The 21,640-nt window shown below is 34.9% G+C and overlaps 4 protein-coding genes across 5 annotated transcripts; 3 read left to right on the top strand and 1 right to left on the bottom strand.

Annotated features, from left to right (window-relative positions):
- The first annotated feature begins 273 nt into the window (after positions 1 to 273).
- On the top strand, positions 274 to 1,290 carry LOC121234102. Its single transcript, XM_041129915.1, has one exon. It carries the CDS (start codon positions 509 to 511, stop codon positions 1,118 to 1,120), a length of 612 nt encoding a protein of 203 aa, XP_040985849.1. The 5' UTR covers positions 274 to 508; the 3' UTR covers positions 1,121 to 1,290.
- A 4,129-nt stretch (positions 1,291 to 5,419) lies between these two features.
- LOC121235515 (uncharacterized mitochondrial protein AtMg00810-like) lies at positions 5,420 to 6,610 on the top strand. The gene is made up of 3 exons (XM_041131859.1): positions 5,420 to 5,537; positions 5,643 to 5,785; positions 5,870 to 6,610. Exons 1-3 carry the CDS (start codon positions 5,420 to 5,422, stop codon positions 6,608 to 6,610), a joined length of 1,002 nt encoding a protein of 333 aa, XP_040987793.1.
- Positions 6,611 to 10,039: 3,429 nt separating this feature from the next.
- On the bottom strand, positions 10,040 to 12,729 carry LOC121234038 (DCD domain-containing protein NRP-B-like). Of its 2 annotated transcripts, XM_041129839.1 has the most exons (5): positions 11,422 to 12,729; positions 10,829 to 10,929; positions 10,649 to 10,732; positions 10,334 to 10,519; positions 10,040 to 10,303 (listed from the first exon to the last, which is right to left on the bottom strand). In XM_041129839.1, the coding sequence occupies exons 1-4, from the start codon at positions 12,380 to 12,382 to the stop codon at positions 10,367 to 10,369; spliced, it is 1,299 nt and encodes a 432-aa protein (XP_040985773.1). In that variant the 5' UTR covers positions 12,383 to 12,729; the 3' UTR covers positions 10,040 to 10,303; positions 10,334 to 10,366. The 2 variants fall into 2 exon arrangements, with proteins under 2 accessions (XP_040985773.1, XP_040985772.1); XM_041129838.1 differs by having other exon boundaries at positions 10,040 to 10,519.
- Positions 12,730 to 17,125: 4,396 nt separating this feature from the next.
- LOC121234037 (3-oxoacyl-[acyl-carrier-protein] synthase I, chloroplastic-like) lies at positions 17,126 to 21,640 on the top strand. The gene is made up of 8 exons (XM_041129837.1): positions 17,126 to 17,638; positions 19,288 to 19,643; positions 19,729 to 20,160; positions 20,283 to 20,456; positions 20,571 to 20,684; positions 20,804 to 20,905; positions 21,013 to 21,079; positions 21,327 to 21,640. The coding sequence occupies exons 1-8, from the start codon at positions 17,476 to 17,478 to the stop codon at positions 21,392 to 21,394; spliced, it is 1,476 nt and encodes a 491-aa protein (XP_040985771.1). The 5' UTR covers positions 17,126 to 17,475; the 3' UTR covers positions 21,395 to 21,640.

Here is a 21,640-nt window from a genome sequence, read left to right as displayed (position 1 = left end):
CGTGATTTCAGTTTATTTTGCCTACTGCTGATAACGTGAACTTTTGTAGGTGAATGTATGTACATATAATATATCTGAAGTTTAGTGTAGATCGATGCTGATGCATCGAACCTATGAGTAAAGTTAATAACACTTAGATGCCTAGCTATTGGATTAGAATGGAATCTATCAGAGACAAGTTGGCACGACCCTTGGCCAATAAATTTGAATATATATACGGATCTGCTTCTCAAATGTCTTTTCCTCGCAATTATTTAATTTGCTAGCTTACCTTTTATTCTGTTCCTTTACCTTGGATCATTCCAACTTAGCTTAAACAATTGTCCCAACGGTCCAGTTTCACGTGGCGCCGATCCCAGTTTTTGAAAAAAAAAAATGGCAGGCTTCATGTGTCGCTTCTGACACCCCAAATTGTATTTCCTGATCTAAGTGCTGCATTCTCAGATTCCACAACTTTAATACAATTCAAAACTTGGGTTGCGCCTAAAAAGTTTAGGAGTTTTTGGCAATGGGGAATTGCTCTGTCAAAGGGGTCACAAGAGATTGTTGCAACTCTATAAGGGTTCTGAGTGATACTGGGGCTGTATTACAATTCAGAGGCCCTATTACAGCTCGAGAAATCCTTAACGATCACCCGGGATATGGCATTTTCCGGCAGGGTCATGCGTCATCACCCGTGCAGGACCTCGATTGCCTAATCGGTGGCCAATTGTACTATCTACTTCCACTTGTTAAGGAGTGTGCGCTTTGCAACAGGGAAGTCAAAGAACAAGTGCAGAACACAAAGACGATCGAGCAATTAGAGGCCGAGTGGATGCAAGCCAAGAGGTCGATGAGTGCAGCAACGGATGTTGCTGAGAATTTGGCAGATGGATCGGCTCTTGAGGTGCTGCCATCGGTTGAAGATGGAGTTTGGAGAGTGAAGTTGGTGATTGACACAAAACAGTTGGAGGAAATACTGTCGGAGCAAGTGAACACTGAGGCTTTGATCGAGAGAATGAGGATGGCTGCAAGCTCTGCTAGCCCAACACCAAAGCAGACGACGGGTGCTTGGGCTTGGGGAATGGGTTGGAGGCCGACCTTGCCTAAACTTTTCAAGGGCCTTGATCAAGGAAAATAAAAAATGACTATTTCCTTTAGCTCATACTCAGGATCTTTGTAGGTTTAAGTACTTCGTTCTGTACATATTCGAATGAAATGTAAGGTTATTTATGAATGCATGAAATGCACAAGGTTTAATGTAAAAAGCTTGATCTGGATGTACTTCAACGGAAAATCTTATCATGTGTTTGTTGATATTGTTAATATAAAATATAATTAATTAAATCTATACATTCTCATAAGTTTAAACTTTTAGAACAAGTAGTGATTTCACATAGTATCAAAACAGAAGTTATGAGTTCGAATTCTCACTCTACTCTCTATCTATTTAATTAAATATTTCAAGTGTTGACCTACTCATTTAGAAAAATCTAGCACACGTGTAAGGGAGAGTATTAAGACAAAATACAAGCTGTGATTTATGGTATAGGACAAAATTAACCATGTTCCCCACATTGTTTGGGGCTATGAACACAGTTTGCATCTTCTTAGACCCCATTTGATTGTAGAACTCAGTCTAGTGTACTTCATTTTTAGACTGAGTTGAACATCTAAACGCAGGTTTTTACACGGTTAAATAGAGTCCAAAACTGAACTCATCCGCAAGATCCACAACTGACAAACATTAATTTTCGATCTTACTTTTTCATCTCTATCAGTTTACTTTTCTCTCCATTGTGTACAACTTTTCCATCTCTCGTGGGGTCCAACTCAATTGTTTATCACTTTTCTATTTGGCTGGTCTGGCTACAAGTGCAGTTTGTCAGGATTTTTTTTTCGCAGGTTTTGGCATCGACAGTTACTCAGACCATGTCAGATGAATAGTAAAATTTAATAGTGAGACCCATTTATTTTACAACTTCCTATAAATATATCTAAACTCATCTTAACATCCAAATACACATAAACTCATCTTAAGTAGATCTCACAAAATTTACTCAACCATCTCAACTTACTACTATTCATAAAGAACTCAGTTCAGCTCAACTCAATTCAGCTTAATATCCAAACACAGTAATGATCTTATCTCGTCCCTTACTCAAGCAGCAGGTCGGCAAGGGGAATGAAAAAGTGCTGACAGTGTGCTACTAGCCATCCGATGTCCAGAAGACCCTAACAAAACTTTTAACCCTGTCTATGCCATCATGCATCAGATAACCCTAAATAAGGCTAATCATCAGAAAACTGGTATTAGAACAATTTTCTTTTCTTTTTATTTTATTTTGTTTTATTTTATTTTATAGGCAAATGGACATTTGAGATTGAGTACATGAAGAATGCGATGTAGTTGTTGGTCTTTTTCAGTACTGCGAAACGAACCAATAAAGAAGATTGGGCAAGTAATAGCTTGGGTGCTTCTAGAGAGTGGGTTTCGGAGTTGCTAGCTGAGTTTCAGGCTGCAAACTGGATGGTGATGTAATTTCAAATGATTGGAATTGATACGTGAATAGTAATATTTTATAAATCTTATTTATAAATAGATTAAGATATATGTTTGAATGTATAAAATAAGTCGATATGAATTTAATTTTTTATAAAAAATTAACATAATAATAAATCTCCTCAATAATTAGTTTGAGATAGGTAGAAGTGATGTTGACATCCAAATTAATTTAACCGATCTTCATTGAAACAATCGATTCTTTCTTTTTCTTCTTTTCTTATAAAAAGAAATATACATGATTAACGTCGACAATTGATCAAGTCCGGCTGGCCAAGTTGGAGAATAAACGGTCAGAAAAGGATATATATATATATATATATTCTTAATTATTAGGTAAAAATAAATAAAATACAATTCGGTATAAATTTTCCATAGAAAATTTCTGTGGAAATAATATTTTTCCATGTATATTAATATATACATATATAATTATATTATATGGATTTCTCAACACGTGAAGATACGTTGAAAAAATGCAACACCACCAAGTCTTCGTAGAATTGTAGTTTGGTCAACGTTTCTGGGAGCTCTAACCACCAGGAGAAGGGACCCAGCCTTAACATTTTTTTTTTTTTTTTAAGAGATTCGTTATTTATTATCTCTACATACAACATAATATAGTTTTTTATTTTTTATTTTTAGTTTTATTCTTTTTAAACTAATGTGAATTATTCTACTTACTATTCATATACTACATATTTAGTAAAAGAAAAAGAATGTGACGTGTAGTGTATGAAAATAATGAATATAATTTTTTATTTTTTAAAAGATCTTAACTCACTTTTGCTGCCCAATTTTTATTGAAAAATTATATTCATAATTTCCACATCACATACTAAACATGCTTTTTTATTTTTATTTATTTATTTTTATGAAATGTGTGTGTATAGATGATGGGTAGGAAAATTCAATTAGTTTAAGAGGAATAAAACAAAAAAAAATTAAAAATAAATAAAAATAAGTGTGGTATGTGAGATGATGAATAGAAAAATTCATTTTTATTTAAATGCTAGTGAATGTTGCTTCACTTGTTATTTGGCTAGGAAAATGTATTGAATAAAATATTTGGGAAATATTTTTCAAAAATCCTGTAATAAATTGATCCATTATTTTGGAATTTTTGTCGTTGGTCTACAAAAAAAAAACTGGAGAAATACTTTAACTATAAAAACATTTTATAAAAATAAGTTCACAAATTAACATGGTTTGCTCTGATACGTTAGATTGTAAAACTAATTTTATTGTAAAGATAAATCTAAGATATCATATGACGCCATATCAGTTTGTAAATTTACTTTTATGGAGACGCTTGGGGCCGGTCAGGTGTGATACTCATTTTTATACCAGTGAATGAGGTGCTGGCACGTATTGGTTTTAGTGGATGAGAGAATAGGCATGCATGTATCTAATCACATTTTTTCTATTCTCATTTCCCTTTCTACCCAACGCTCCTCTCTCTCTCTTATCTGAAATGCCAAATACATTTCAGATATTTGGCATTGTAGATTGGGTCATACACCCATTTCAAAGCTAAATATAATTCAAGATATTTCAATTAAGAATCACACATTTACCATTTCTCATGAAAATCCTTGTCATGTGTGTCTCATTGTTGAATATCATAAACTCTCATTTCTAGTAAGCAACCATCAAAGTAAGACCATCTTTAAACTAATACATTGTGATATAGGGGATCCCAATTCCATTGAATCCTATGATGGTCACATATTTTTTCTAATTATAGTAGATGACTTTTCTCGAACTTCTTGGATTTACCTACTCAAAGCTAAATCAGAAACTATACACTGCATTGAGTCCTTTTGTAATCTAGTCAACACACAATTTCAAACAAAGGTTCAAATCCTTAGAAGTGACAATGGCCTTGAATTTCAAATGAAGGATTTTTTAATAAAAGGGGAATTATCCATCATAGAACTTGTGTAGAAACACCCCAACAAAATGGGGTTGCCGAAAGGAAACACCATCTTTTAAATATAGCTTGAGCTCTTAAAATACAATCCAATCTTCCAAATAAATATTGGACTGGTTGTATCCTTACTGCAGCATATATTATTAATCGAGTTCCAACCTTTGTTTTGTCCAATAAAACCCCTTTTGAGCTCCTTTCCAAAGTCTCTCCCACATATTCTCATATGAAAGTGTTAGGCTGCCTTTGTTTTGCCTCAACTCTTTTCCAAAACAAAAAGAAATTTGATCCCTGAGGTAGGAAATGTGCCTTTCTTGGTTATCCTTTTGGGGTAAAAGGATACAAGCTACTTGATCTCAACACTCAATCAATTTTTCTCTCTCGAGATGTCACCTTTTATGAGCACCTTTTCCGTTTCATCATTCATCCTAGCCATTGCATACTTCCACCCCACCATCAAACACATCCTTACATATTCCATCTTACTCGCCTACTTTCATTTCACCACCATCAACTCTTCCTTCTGCACCTTTACCTATTTTTCCTTCTTCTTCCCCATCCTCACAGGTTCTTGAAACTTCACTCTCCTCTCCTTTCCCTCTTGAACCTTCAACCCCCTCCTTTCCTTCAGAACTTCCTTCCCCATCATCATAGATTCCTGAACCTCCCCTCCTCTCTTCTTTGCATCTTGAACCTCTAACCCCCTCAGAAGGACCACCACCACCACTCAAAAGGTCCACTAGAACAAAACAACTCCCCACTACTTCCAGGAGTTTCACTGCCAGCAAGCATCTTCCATCTCACCCTCTCAATCCAAAGACATGACATTAGGTACCTCTTTTGATCGTCTATCATCCAGTTTTTCTTTATTTTCCACTTCCATTTCATCCATACAAGACACACTAACATATAGACAAGCTGTTCAGGACCCTGGTTGGTGTCAGACAATGGAAGCTAAAATTGATGCATTAGAATTCAATAAAACCTGGGTTATCACTGACCTGTCCCATGGTAAAACTCCAATTGACTACAAGTATGTCTACAAAACCAAGTACAACCCCAATGGTACTATTGAAAGGAAAAATGCAAGACTAGTTGCCAAATGATTCACTCAACAAGAAAGAGTGGATTACCATGAAACTTTTTCTCCAGTGGTTAAAATTTTCGCAGTAAGAACCATCCTTGCCTTAGTTGCTGTTAAAGGTTGGCACCTCCACCAATTTGATGTCAACAATGATTTTCTCAATGGAGAACTCCAAGAAGAGATTTATATGACAAGATCTTCCGGCTATCAAAAGGGTAACCTTGGACAAGTTTGCAGGCTGCTTAGAAGTCTCTATGGACTTAAGTAAGCCTCACGACAATGGTATGACAAGTTCTCTACCTTCCTTATTCAGTTTGGCTCCACGCAATCAAATGCTGATTATAGCCTCTTTACTTGTCTCAATGGTTCAAATTTCACAGCTTTGCTTGTTTATGTAAATGACATAGTGGTTGCAAGCAACTCACTTGATTCTATTTCTTCCTTAAAAACCTTCTTGAATCATCATTTCAAAATTAAAGACCTCGGTCAATTGAGATACTTTCTAAGCATCGAAGTTGCCAAGTCCCCTACTGGCATCCACATATGCCAAAGAAAGTATACACTTGATATACTTGCTGATGCAGGTCACTTAGCTTCTAAGCCCTACAAAATTCCCATGGATCAAAATCATCGAGTAAGCAAAACCACTGGTTCCCCCTTATCTGACCCAACCCCATACAGACAACTCATTGGCAGGCTTCTCTATCTTACTTTAACCAGACCAAACATCAATTATCTTACTCAAGTTCTCAACCAATTCATGGATGCACCTACCAATGTTCACCTTGCAGTAGCTCATAAAATTCTAAGGTACCTTAAAACTGCTCCTGGCCAAGGTATTTTTCTGTTTTCTACTTCATTCATTCATTTAAAAGGGTATTGTGACTCAGACTGGGCATCATGCCCTGACACTAGAAAATCTGTTACTGATTACTATGCTTTCATGGGCAATTCTCTCATTTCATGGTGCTCAAAGAAACAAACCATGGTCTCAAGATCCTTTGCTAAAGCAGAGTATCGTGCTATGACTTCCCTATGCACTGAATTCACTTAGTTGAGGCACCTCTTCTCTGATCTTGCAATTCCTCATCCTCAAGCTATTGATATGTACTGTGACAATCAGGCTGCTCTCCACATAGCAGTAATCCCGTCTTCTATGAGAGAACAAAACACATAAAGGTGGATTGCCATCTAATCCGAGATCAACTTCTTGTAGGAAGTATCAGAACTACACATGTTTCTACTAATTTACAGTTAGCTGATATTTTCACTAAATCTCTCCCTTCATACATTCTATCTTCTCATTTATCCAATATGGGAATAAACAACATCTATTCTCTACCTTGTGGGGGGATATTAGAGCATCATTATCAGCACAGCTCTACTGTCATTCCTCAAGATCATCAAAGATGAAACTGCTCGCACCACCAAGAGGACATCTGACCTGCAGTCTCATGCATTACAATATGCACTCACAAGCTTGTAACAATGTCCCATCTGAATTACCAAAAGGGCCTTCTGTAATTGAATTGTCATGTACATTTGTGTAACTTTACAGTTTGTTACGTAGCTGTATATTCCTTTATTCTCTGATTTGTTAGAGTTAGTTATTCCCTTGCTGTACATAAGCAGCCACCCCTTGTAAGTAGAAAGATATAGAAATTGGAATGGAATTTCTTTCCTACGAAGTCTCAAATCTCCCTCTGTTTCTTATTCCTCTTTCTTTAGCTAATTGTTCTACAATTAAACTTGCTTTCTTTTTACTTATAGCAGAAGAAGGAGAAGAACTCTTGCGTTTGGACGTGAACCATAGAGATATAAGGAAAAGTATGAGAACAATGGCTGCTCCTACACCTATACCAAGCACAACCCACAAATGGAGACCGAAAATCGACGTACGCTTTGAGAGTTGATCGTTGAAGAATAGAAAGCCAGTCATGGTTCCTCTGGTTTTTCTTCCTCCTCTTAACTTACTATCAAACAGCTACGTTTTGAAAGACAACCATAGAAATGAAGTAGAAGCATAAAGAAGGGTGATAAAGTGAGTGTGTGATAATGATTAAATGAGTCAAATTGGGAAAATGGACTACACACTGCACGGACTCAAGTGGGGGGTTTGGACACACCCACAGAGAAGCTGGCATGATGAGACTTCTAGAATACAGACTAATATATATAGAGTAATGTTAGAGAGAAGTCATTGTAGCAGTACACACTTTACACTCACTGCATTACTGCATCTAGTTGATTGTTTCCAACACTCATTTGGGGAGATATGTGGTCTAGATGATACCACATCATGTGTGCAAAATGGATGCTTCCAATAGTGGCTTCTATCTATATTTATTCATATATATATATATAAAAAAAATCTATTCATCATCCCAACTCTCATCATCATTCTATCATCCCATGATGTGGCGTTAGATGACAGGTTTACAAGTGAAATGTAATAAATAATTTTCAATCACTTAATGTCACATCATAAGATGATAGAAGTTGCGATGATGAAAGTTGAAATGATAAGTAGCATTACTCATATATATATATATATATATATATTAGTGAGAGAGAAAGGGACACAATCAACACGAGAACCCCAGGAATCATCTGTAATTTGACAAAACATGTAAACTTATAAAAGAATTTTCTCAAAGTATTTGGTAGGAAATTTACAAGAGCTTTTCATATTTCCCACCTATCCCTATCCAAAAAGTAGCCGGACATGTGGTTGTTATTATCTTACCGAACAAGATATAAGTTTGAACAAATTAATTATTTTCTCAATATAAATTAATGTATTTTATGTGTAGATAACTCCGATAATTTAATTGATGCATCTCATATTAAAATAATTTATTCTGTTTAAGACTTCTAAAACTAATGCTTTAATTTAAAATTAAAACGATTTAAGAATAGAAAACAATTTAGTTTAATTTTTCTTGCATCGACTAGGGTATATATGAACAGCAAAGGAATAAATAAATCGAAAACAAGAACGAAATTGAAAATGGAATAATCTATAGCAATAAATACGATCGATACATAATATACAAAGTTAATGATACGAGGTCATTTGTATAATGAGATGAGATAAAGATAAGATGAGATAGTTTTAGATGAGTTGAATAAAATGTTATTAAAATATTATTTTTTAATATTATTATTATTTTAAAATTTGAAAAAGTTGAATAGTTTATTATATTTTATGTGAGAATTTGAAAAAATTGTAATGATGAGATGGAATTGATTGAGAGTGTTTCTCAATCTAAACATGACAATGATTCATTAGTTTTTTAAAAAAAACACATTAGTCATTTTGTTTTTAAATTTTAATTCATTATTTGGTTTCCTTTCGGTGATAATCTTAGTTTGGTTTACCCACAAGTCATCATGCGCCCGTGTTTTTAGCTCAAAGCATTGTCGGGTTATATGTCCATAAGTGAAAGTTTCATTAATTACCTTTGACTCGAAGCAAAAGGTATCCCATGAAAAAGTAGCTTCATAATAATGTCTGCCAATGGTTACAATCAAAATGGTTAGAAATTTACTAAAAATGTTAAAATTTCTTGGATTAATTAAGTTAGTAGATGCATGTTTTGACTAGGTTTTTTCTTGAAAATTGTGTGTAGTTTTTTTTAGAAAAATTATAAAGACAAATTTTATAGGATTTTTGTGAAAATGGTGAGACCTGTTTAAAATATATTCAAATTATAAACAGATAAAAAAAAATAGAAAAAGCTTTTTGACATTTTCAAACGTGATAGGATTCATTGAATTTTGTGAAAATTTTCTTAACAATTAATTATATATATATTTATTTATTTATAAATGTTTGAGATCGTTTGTATTGAACACGTATATAAAGATTGACAATGGAATACCATAAAAATAGATTGTTATGTTTAGCTTAGTTAAGATAATAAAGTGAATTTTATATACCCACATAAGTTTAGATTTTTATATGTTAAAATAAATTTAAATATATTTATAAAAAGTTAAAAAAAATCGTAAGTCTCACGTATAATCTTAAAGATTGAGTTAAAAATAAATTATGAGTTTCATGTATAAATAAATTTTGAATTGAAATAAATTTAATAATTTAAAAATTAAATATTTAAAATTAAACTCATCTCAATTCAATTCAAATTCTAAACTCTAAACTCTAAACGGACTTTATTATCGATGATTAAGAAGCAAATAATTACTTAGCAATGCATGGCCAATTCACCAAAGGTGGAACACTTTGGCTTGTAAAGAAATTGCTCAAACGTCACTTCCTCTTGAGGTGTGCAGTTACATCTAGCATTACTCTTCCTTAAAAAAGAAGCATCATACCAAACACCATCCAAATTCTCTGTCCTTCCTCAAGCTTCTTCATATGCAAATGGATCAGCAGCTCAACTTTCGTACTAAAGCTTCAATGCATGCAGCATCCTCTATATAATATTATGAGCACCCAATAATATATAAAGCTCGTCTGTATCGATCACTTGTGCTTTATTTATACACTAAAATTGCAAGAACAACAAAAAAGGACAGACATTTAACAGCCTCTATTCAAAAACCAGCTTACAAATCACACAGATATATATATATATATCGGCTGCATCAAATTCAACCGTCCTAAACTGAATTTGTTCTCCAAAATTCCCTTTAAATTCCAAGATACAACACAACACAGCCAACCAGCTTTCTTTTCTGCTGTTCTTTTTTCACTATCTTTACTTTACTCGTGTAGCAGTATCTATATATTTATATATTTATATATATAGTAATATATATATTTATATATATAGTAATCCTTTGCTCAAGCGTTTTGGTCTGCAAATATATCCAGGAGAGAGAGAGCCTCTGGAATGCTGAGTTCGAGGCGGAATTTAGGGCCATCATAATGGTGAAGAATTGGCCTGAAGGAGTCCTCCTCTAATGGCTCGCAGACTTTCCTTGTAAGAACTTGAACCTGTCACAAACGTATATATACATATAGCAGTAAATATCAGATATCATGTATATATATAACCAAATATCTTTCATATTCTGCAATCAAGAAAGAAAACCATGCAAATGGGGGGTTCTTCACTGTTCATACCTGAGCAGGGAAGCGCGATTCACCAGGGCACTTTTTGTCCTCCCAAGCCGTTGGATCTATGTTTGTTCCTCCAAAGCCTGCAGCCTGAAAAAAAACACATTGATATTAGGCAAAATTACAAACCCAAAATCAAGAAGAAAATGAATTTGACTATTTCATGTTAATAAAAGAGATACGAACCTCGAAAATTCCATGGAGTTGGTGAGTGGAGTAGTTGTAAAGGAAGAGTGGCAAGCCCGGAGTTATAGCCCGAACTGAATCTCGGTAACGTGGAGGAAGACCTGGAATTATTTTGGAGCACAAATTTAGAACCAAATAAATAAAAAGCTAATTAAAAAAAATAAGCCTCCAAACTTGATATGATATTTAAAAAAAATTACAAAAATACAAGAAAAAACTTGTAATTGAGAGATAAGAGAAAAAACTGGATTAATTCCTACAATTTGATTTGAGTAAAATAACATTTATATGAAAGGATATTCTTTCACCCAAGGAAAAAGGATATTCATTTAATTTCATTTGCAACCTAGACACAGACAGTGATCCAATAATTTCGAACTTCTCTAATCTCTCTTTGAAGATCAGAATTCATGTGCTCGAGACAATTCATAATCGTGGATCTTAAATTTAAAAATCAGGTGAATATACAGACTCAACCAAGCACCCAGAAACTTGATTTGACAAAAGGGGCAAGCAAAAATTGAAATTTATACAGAAAATCAATCAAAACAAATCTCTGCAGCAAAAACTAGAGAAAGAGAAGGGCTACATACCAAAGAGCTGTCTTTTGAGATTCTCTTGCATAGTATCGTTGTTGCAGACAAAGATATACCCGCCAACGGTTTCGTGCCTTGGCAGAGACTCGGATGGTGGAAGTGTCTTGAACCTCTTGTCCACAGCACTCTTACCATCATTATTATTTTCACCATTATTCTTCTTGTTACCATTACTATTCTTCTTCCCAGCTTTTCCTCCATGATCATCCTCACCCTTACCACCATTCTTGTGCCCCTTCACGTTAATATTATTGTTGTTATAAATATGATTCCCAGGCTTAGAATAAATACCCTTGGTGAACCCACCATTAATCCCAGCACTCTTTTGAGATCCACCAAAAACTGGACCATTTCCAGTGCTGATAGCCCCCGTTTTCCACCCTTCATTAAACCCATTAAAATCAGTCATCTTTGGCTTGAAACTGTTCCACCCATCATTGAACCCATTGAAATCAGACTCCTTCGGCTTCAGATTGCTCCACCCATCATTGAACCCATTGAAATCAGACTCCTTCGGCTTCAGATTGCTCCACCCATCATTGAATCCATTGAAATCGGACCCCTTCGCCTTCAGATTGCTCCACCCATCATTGAATCCATTGAAATCGGACCCCTTCGCCTTCAGACTACTCCACCCATCATTGACTCCATTGAAATCGGACCCCTTTGGCTTCAGATTGCTCCACGCATCATTGAATCCATTGAAATCAGATCCCTTAGGCTTGAGACTGTTCCACCCATCATTGAACCCATTAAAGTCAGACCCGTTCGAATTCAAGTTGCTCAGAGAGTTAACCTCTCCACCAACCCTTACATCAAAGTTCTTCCTTTCCTCAGGCCTCTTCGCGCCGAGATTAGAGCTCCAAATGGAATCGTTCACCGAGAGATTCGCCAAATTCGAGGTCTGTACCCGAAGCTGATCACTGAATTGCCAAAAAGATTGCTGGTTATTCTCCATCCTAACTCAAAAATCTCCCCAAATCCCTTCAAAACAACCGAGAAAACTCTATCTGGGATGTTACAAGATACAAAATTTACACACTTCAAAATATAAAATTTAGGCTGAAAGTGTTGGGGAAGAAGAAGAAGAACTAATTTAGTGTGAGGGTAGAAGTGGGTGGGGAAGAGGCAGTTAAATAAAAGGAAGGGATTACGGTCTGAGAAAAGGGAAATTTCGAGGAAAAAGGGGGCAAAATATCACAGCGGGATGGCGTGTGAATTTGTCTAAGTAGAAATGTCCAAACATGGAGCAATTTAACAAATAAAGTCCATTAAAGGGTTTTGATCTTATTTTATTTTATTTTTTCTCCTCAGTTGAGCGAATACGAGTCGTGATCATGACGGCAAACCGCGTTTCTAAGAAGGAAAAACGGTGACTCGGTGAGAGAGTGGATGGCACTGTGCGACTCTTCATCTGGATTTTTTTGTGTGCGCTTTCTAGAAGGTCTAGGTGGTACCTGTCTGCCTTTCTGTTCACACTTGTGTTGATTTCTTTTGTTACTCTTTTGCTTAAGCACGAAGAGTTTGAAGAAGGTTAGAGAGGACGCGTCAAGAGTGTGGAATAGTAATAGGTGGCACCGTGGCAGTTGGATATAGGGTGAGAGATAGACTGGGTTTTGGGGGGTGGGGAGGAACTTGGGTTTGTCGGCCCAATTTTTGTCAGACTGTTCTCGAACACACGACCTCTTCTTTTGCCACGTTTGTTAATGGACCATTTCAGAATCGAGACTGTCTGCATAATTAGATTTATATGTGCATAATTAGATTGATGTAATGTTCTTTATTTGAAAAGATAAGAACTGATCAAAAATAATAATCACTGTCACATCGATGTATTAGAATAGACTAGTGGTGATCAAACGCACGTTTGCCCAGTTGGAAGGGAAAAAAAAAAATCTACTAAAATATATAAAATCTTTTGTAGAAGCAGAAAATATCACAAAATAGATTAAAAAATATAATTATCGGATTTAATATGAAAGAAATATTTATTATATTTTGTATAAAAATTTAAAAATTTTATAATATTAAAATAAAATATTTTCACTATCTAAAGAGTGAATAAATAGTCATTCAAATAGATGGGTCACAAGAATGTCGGCATAAATATTTGTTCTATTTATTCTGAAAACAATACCCCTACAAATCCTACGTTATAAGTCAATTATACTAATATATATAATTTCTTAAAAATACTAAATATTTATGGAAATTTTAATCCATGCAATATACTAACATTTATAATGAAATAATATTAATTTGGAAGAGATAAAAAAAATTAAATTTTACCTAATGGTGAATGAATTGCATTTTAATGACTCTGTAATAAAAAAAAATGTTTAAGAAATTTAACAACATGTTTAAAAAAAAAAAAAAAACAACATATTTATATACAGTTGGTAAAAGTGTTTGATGGATATCATCTGTGACTCTAGCATGGCCAAAAGCTGAAAAATTATTTCTCTGCATCCTCCCAAAAGTTTTTTTAAAAAGAAAATGATACTATGTATTTTCACATATAATATTTTTAGTGTATGTAAAAATAATATTTTTAATGTATGTGAAAATAATAGGTATCATTTAAATTAGAGAAAATATGTGAAAGGAATATGTTTAAAAAAAAAAACTAGGGCTAACCTGCGTGGAAGCCCAATTCAAAGAAACATAGTCCAATTCTATGAATATATGCCTTCGAAGTAATTCAAAAACATAGAATTTGAATCTGGACTATTGGCCTAGTTACATAGTCTATAAATCATCTAAATAATAGAAAGAGTCACTTACCGAAATCCTAGTAGCAGAAGAACACTCGGCGATTTCACAGAGTCGATGAAGAAGAATAGAAAGCATAAACATGATTTACAGAAACTGAATAAGCCAGTGGAAGCCTTTGAACTTCCAGAAAGTGAGCAAGGCGGTGGGCAAAATTACTAAAATAACAAGGGTAAAATAGGAACAAAAAGGAAGACAAAAAAAATACTATTCCTTTTAACATTGACGCTTTTAATATAGAATAGACATAAGTGTTATACGTGAGAACCTAGTATATAATACTTTTTATTTTTATGATTAAAATATAAAGAGATACTTTGAGATTTTACAAATTAGTTGTTTTACTTTAAAGTCAGTCCGCAAAGCAAACTCTCTGTTTTATTATCATGGCAAGATTTGATTTGTAAGACATTTAAATTTTAAATTTTTCTAACAAATCAAGTCTTGTTATGTTAATAAAATGGAGTGCGTGCTTTGCACCGACTTTCAAATATAATTTTTTTTTCATAAAAATAAATTGAAGTAACTTGATATAGTATGTTAGATTATAAAATTAATTTTATTATAAAATAAATATAATATATCACCTAAAATCACGTCAATTTATAAATTTATTTTTATAAAATAAACTCACTCATAAACCCGTTAAGCCGAATATAGAAAGTGAAAGCTGAAACCTAATGTTTATGATAATAACTATGGTATTGATCAAACAGCTACAAGCAAGCGCACGACAATAGAGAGAAACTCGATAAAGGGGGAATTCGTCAAGATCAAGTGTAGAAGAAAGACAATTTCTCTCTCATGGTCTCGCCATTTGAGTTATCCCTAATGGTAATTTTGCCGATTTAATTATGAAAAATTATATTTGTAATCATATAATGTGTAAGGGGTGCACACTCTTTTTTAAAAAATTAAATAAATATGAGATTCATATAAAAAAATTAATTTAAAAAATAATATTTACAATTATAAAGTATGCAAGTGTAGCATATTCTTTAAAAAAAATTAATAATAAAAAAAATTAATTTTTTAATAATATATCTTACATTTTTAAAAAAAAAAAAAAGTGCATGACAATTTCATAATCTATGATTCAATCTACCATTACTTTTACTCAAATCCATGAAAAACACCTTCACTCACTCCATCGTCGATTTCCTTTACGCAGTTAGTTTTTGGGCCTCGTAAATTTGCTTTTGGGCGTGAACTCCTGAGTTACACAGTTTCGAGCCTAATCTTAAAGACAGCTCTCTTTAACTTAGTTTAGGAAGTCAATAAAGTCAGAATCAAACTCAAAGCTAAATGAAAGATGCAAATGTGAGCATTTTCTAATTAGATCTCTGCTTGAAAATGAAAGATGCAAATAGAGATATGGTGGATTTAACTTATAATCTTGCTTTTAGGTGGTTAATTTTCTTCCCTAGCCAACCAAGTTTATTGGATAATTCAAATCGTAGAGATGATTTGTTTTAACAGTTCCTCTATATTGTGCGTTTTTCGGAAGCCAATAAAAAGCTAACACGTCAGCTAAACCCATAGAAATATTTTGAACTGCATCACACCATAGTGGAAGAGATGAAACACTGGGAACCCACCTACAAAAAAGAAAAGAATCCTTCGCGACAGACCTTGCCACTGCAACCAGGAAATTCCTTCAAATCGGCGCAACTTACTTCTCTTCACAAAATCTCCTTCAAACCGACGCAGCCCACTTCAAACCCACCTACAGAAAATTCTTTCGTGACGGACTTTCTTTCATCCAGATCTAGGGACTCTGTATTTATAGACTAACAAAAAATTATTCTCTCTTGTATATGTAAAATTCCTTTAAAAAAGCACAAATAACTATTCATAGTTACGTAATGATAAGTAATTCCTGTTACAAATCCTAAGGGATTGATACAAGTGGTGAAGGTCTTTGTCTTGGGTATCACTCTTTTTAAAGTTTAAAGTTTAACACCTCATGAGTACAAACAATCTTTTTAGACTACACCTTTAGTGAAAAGTCAGCGATTTAACTAGTTTTGTATTAGAAAACTTTCGAGAGTGTAGTGTAGGGAGGTTCACTCTGCAGGGATGGATCCAAAGGGCCCTACCTTGAAGAGATTCCCCAACATAAACAAAATTAAAAAGAAAAAAGAAAGAGAGAGAGAGTGATTCTTGTAACGAGATAATATTGTAAATTGATATACACCCTTATTAAGGTGACAATTCAAGAAAGTGACTCGATTTACTTCTTTCAAAGGAGATTGCTATTTTGAGGATATCTAAACTCCCTCCTCAATCCTCAAATAGGCCACCATAATCTTAGCTTAAAATGAAATGAAGGTGGATCCTAGAAAAACATAAACTATGCATAAGGGAGATCTCTAAAAGAAGTATGAACAGTGCATGAACAATATGTTAATTAATAGTAGGGGGAAACTCCTTTGTAATCTCGATTAAGATATTAGGTTAGGTTTGGACTAAGAAACACTTTCTACTTATCTCTATTCATCTTATCTCACCTCACTATCCAAACTTATCTAAATAAGTCAAAATAAGAATTTGTAAGCATATTTATTGACATATTGCATTAAATTTATTTTACAAACTTATTTATTGACACACTCAATGCAGTATTAGCCTGAAACGCTTCTACATCATCTAATACAAAGAAAATATTAATATCTTAATTTTTTGATTTACTATAATAAATTACATATATAAAAAAATAATATGTAAATAGCAGAATACATAAAACTAATTCCCTAACCCCTCTTCCAATTGTTTAGTGGACCTGGCACCCAATAAAAGCCCAACCATTTAGGTACAGAATAGCAGACGGGTCAATCGTATATACGTGGGATTTGGGAAAGCTCAATTGTACGGATACCTTATATACTAGAAGTCTAGAAGTGACTTTAACGTGTAGACAGACAGTTAAGGAACCTCAAAAACAGTTGGGTGCATTGAACAACGGCCATCGTGGGACTCTCTCTCTCTCTCTCTCTCTCTCTGCAACCAAGTGGTTGTTTGGGGGTAGTTCAGCGGCTGAAAGAAAATGAGGGAAATTCAAAGCCTATTATTCCTTTGCTATAATCGCCAAGCTTTTGTTTCATTACCTTACAAAAGGGGAGAAAAAATAGGGGGCGGACTCTCCAACGAAACAAATTACAAAGCCAAAAACAAGAAAAGTCCACTGGCAACCCAAAGTACTCTCACTTTCTTTATATCTGTCAAATCCTACCGCTTTCAGGAAAAAAAAAAAGAAAAAGAAAAAGAAGAGAGAGAGAGATGGCAGGCATTGCTGGTACTTGTTCTTCAGGGGTGCTGCTCAGAGCTAGGGAATCAGGAGGTAATGGAGCTTCTCTTGTTCAATACAGTGGGCTCAGACCTGGAAATAGTATGCAGACTGCTCAAATTAGGCAGAGATCAAGTTGGTTCATTTCTACTCCGGGTAAGAGCCTATGATTCTCCTGTTTTTAGAATTTTGGCTGAGATGTTATAATGTATAACGTTATAATGTTTCAAAGTAGGGAAGCTATTGAAAAGATATAAACGAGTTTGCTTTGGCTTACAAACCTTCCTTTCCGGGTCTAATCTCAATTGACCAATATAGACTTCCATGAATGTTGTAACTTTTGGTGCCTTGTGTTTTTCTCCCTTTCCTTTTAAAGTGCCTATTGTATTGGTTTTGTTCTTTTATTCTTTTATCTTAAGATTACATCCTAGAGGCTAAGAGGCCGATCTCTACATCAATCAATGGAGGGTAACACGTCAGACTCCTATTGTTTTCTATAAAGTAACTCATGCACCCTATCATTGCACATGAATTATTCAGGCCTTTTATTAGCCTTTGGTGTAGCTCTTCATACACCCAAACGCTTTCCAGATCTGCAGCACACTAAAACAACACCAAATTCACTGAAAATAAAATAACAAAAGAAATCAAAAGATTACAAACATAGTCAACAACCCTAACATCACTCTGCACACAAACATAAACACACCATGACAAAGATACAAAGAGTTATGCTATATGACACATTCTTATCTTATCTCGCTCCCATCACACTATGCGGATATGGTATTGTCCATCAACCATTAATAAACTCTCGTTTAAAATAACAAATTCAAAGGTTGATGGATAATGTCATATCAACACAGTTGGATAAAAGTGAGATTAGAATATGGTACACAGCATACTCGATGTAATACTATCTGAAGTCTCATTTTGGCCCTAAAGACTTGTTTTCTTTTTTAATATCAAATATAAGAAATGATTGGGTGTACGAGTGTTTTGTTTAGAAAGCAATGGTTATCAATGATACTCAACTTCGACTTGCGCATTATTTGAAGTGGTCAGCTAGGCATGTTAGATGATGGAGTGAGTTCTGTGGGGCCCACCTAAGATGAGTTTAGATGTATTTGTGAGAAGTTGAAAAAAGTTGTGGGTCCCCGTGTAAAGAGATTTTGAGTTGATATGAGTTTAGTAATTTGAGAGTTGAGTATTTAGATGTTAGAAGAGGTCTAAATTTAAACTGAACTCAGCTGAGCTGAGTGTAGTCTAACAACCAAATGAGCCTGCTCCTTTCAAAATAGAAAAAGAAAAAAGAAGGCAATGGGAAGCTGCCGTGGAGAATGATTTTACCCCTTATCCGGGCTGAGGTTAAAGCCAAACTGTTAGGCGTGAGGGCTGTTATAGTTTATAGTGGATGATATCTTATTTCATGCGTTGTTTCCTCTAATACATTGTTAAAATTTAAGGTCCTGTTGAATTGTACTTTGGTCAGTCTACTAGGTGAAACTTATATACCACTCTAATTATGTAATTTAACATGTGTCTGATATTGAGTAAAACCCATAACATTGTCCTCTGTCCTGATCAGAAGTGAAAACCCAGGAGGTACAGCAACATAGATTTTCAGTTATTGATCCCTTAATGTTCTCTCTAGATGTCACTTGTTGCTATATCTTCAAGTGCTGATTTTGATTTATTTTTCTTTTAGTTTGTCTAAATGGCTAAGTATGTACAGTACTCAATAATACAACATTGACATCTTGATTTGTGGTAATACTAGCTTGATTTTGATTTTCCATTCTCAGCTCCAAAATGCAGAACAATCAAGTCCATGGCTTCAACAGTTTCAGCTCCCAAACGAGAAACAGATCCTAAAAAACGTGTTGTCATAACAGGAATGGGCCTTGTGTCGGTTTTTGGCAGTGACATTGATGCATTCTATAACAAACTTCTGGAGGGAGAGAGTGGGATTAACCTAATTGACAGGTTTGATGCTTCAAAATTCTCCGTCCGGTTTGCAGGTCAGATTCGTGAATTTTCTTCCAAAGGCTATATTGATGGGAAGAACGATCGCCGGCTTGATGATTCCTGGCGGTACTGTTTAGTTTCTGGCAAGAGGGCCCTTGAAGATGCCAACCTTGGAACTGAAGTTCTTGAAAAAGTTGGTCAGATTTTGTAAGCAGCACATTATAATTCACCAGTCTTTACATTAAGCATAACAATTTTCACTTTTTATTGCCCTGCAGATGGACAGAACAAAAATTGGAGTCCTAGTGGGATCAGGCATGGGAGGCTTAACAGCTTTCTCCGCTGGAGTGGAAGCTCTAATCCAAAAGGGATATAAGAAGATCACACCATTTTTCATTCCGTATTCCATCACCAACATGGGGTCAGCATTGCTGGCTATAGACACTGGTTTGATGGGACCTAATTACTCCATTTCAACTGCTTGTGCAACTGCAAATTACTGCTTCTTTTCAGCTGCGAATCACATTAGAAGAGGTGAGGCAGATATCATGGTAGCTGGCGGGACCGAGGCTGCTGTCATTCCTACTGGGGTTGGTGGGTTCATAGCTTGCCGGGCTTTGTCTCAGAGGAATGATGCACCCCATAAAGCTTCCAGACCATGGGACAAGGATCGTGATGGTTTTGTTATGGGAGAAGGAGCTGGAGTTCTGGTAGTTATAGAATCTACTGTTCTTTAAGTATAACATGACTTAGCTTAGTTTTCTTCTGGCCTTAACAATAATTTATCCAATCTTATATTGCTAAGAATACTTATTTTTGTAAACCAAAAAAGATTATGGAGAGCTTGGAGAGCGCAATGAAAAGAGGAGCAAAAATATATGCGGAGTATTTGGGAGGTGCTATAACATGTGATGCTCATCACATGACTGATCCTAGGTCAGATGGCCTTGGAGTTTCATCTTGCATAACGAAAAGTTTACAAGATGCTGGAGTTTCCCCTGAAGAGGTAAAAGCAGTCCTTGATCTCAAGGCTAAAGTTTTCATCATATTTATATGCAGATATACCATTTATAAGGGAGATTAGAAATGTGATAAAACATTCTCAATATTTGACTTGTAGGTGAACTATGTGAATGCTCATGCAACATCTACACTAGCAGGGGACTTGGCTGAGGTTAGTGCCATCAAGAAGGTCTTCAAGGACACGTCGGAGATAAAGATGAATGGGACTAAGGCAAGAAACCTAAATCCTATGCCATGCAAACCAGTTCAAGAATTTCAATGAGGTCTGATTCACCAAATGATGTGGTGTAACTACAACATAGCTTATTAACGGTTTTTTTCCTGTTTCAGTCAATGATTGGACATGGCCTTGGTGCTGCCGGTGGATTAGAGGCTATCGCAACTATAAAAGCCATCAGAACTGGCTGGGTGCATCCAACTATTAACCAAGATGTACTAATCTTAGTCCTTCATTTCTCACGCTCGCTTGCCTCCTTTTAGCTAATTCCAACAGTTTTCTTAATGCATTTCATGCTTATATATTTATATTACTCATGTAGAACTTGGAGCCTGCTGTCACAATTGATACCGTCCCAAACATGAAGAAAAAGCACGAAGTTAATGTTGGTATGTCTACTGCCATATAAACGTATATATATGTGGGTCAAAACTAAATAATTAAAATTGAAATACACACACACACACATATATATATATATAAATATATATACACATGTTGCCGGGGAATTGTGTTTGCTCAGAGCAACAAGAAACCCTTTTTTTTTCAACAATTTCTGCTTTTAGTATCTGAATGATGACATAATGGTACATCCATCCAAAGGTTGACCGATCAAAATTTCTAATTTTTCTGCAGCTATCTCCAACTCATTTGGCTTTGGCGGGCACAACTCGGTGGTTGTCTTTGCCCCCTTCACACCCTGAAAAAAGTTAACCTTAGCCTTTTCTCTTCACCTTTCATTGTTGGAATCATCAATTTTGAGTTGTTAAAGCTAATTGGAATCATCATAAAGGAGGGTTATGTCTTTGTATTGGAATCAAGCACACACCGGAACGAGTCTTGAAGGCAATGTTTACATTTTACCTCTGCTTATAGATTTCATGATTGTTTGGATGAATCAGATTTAGTAATTGTTTCAGTGAATAAAAAGGTGCTGCCATTTTTCTCTT

Source organism: Juglans microcarpa x Juglans regia, chromosome 6D (genome assembly GCF_004785595.1).
Source record: "Juglans microcarpa x Juglans regia isolate MS1-56 chromosome 6D, Jm3101_v1.0, whole genome shotgun sequence".
Taxonomy (NCBI): Eukaryota; Viridiplantae; Streptophyta; class Magnoliopsida; order Fagales; family Juglandaceae; genus Juglans; species Juglans microcarpa x Juglans regia.
The sequence above is the reverse complement of the archived record's forward strand: the minus strand, read 5'-3'. Positions and strand labels throughout refer to the sequence as shown.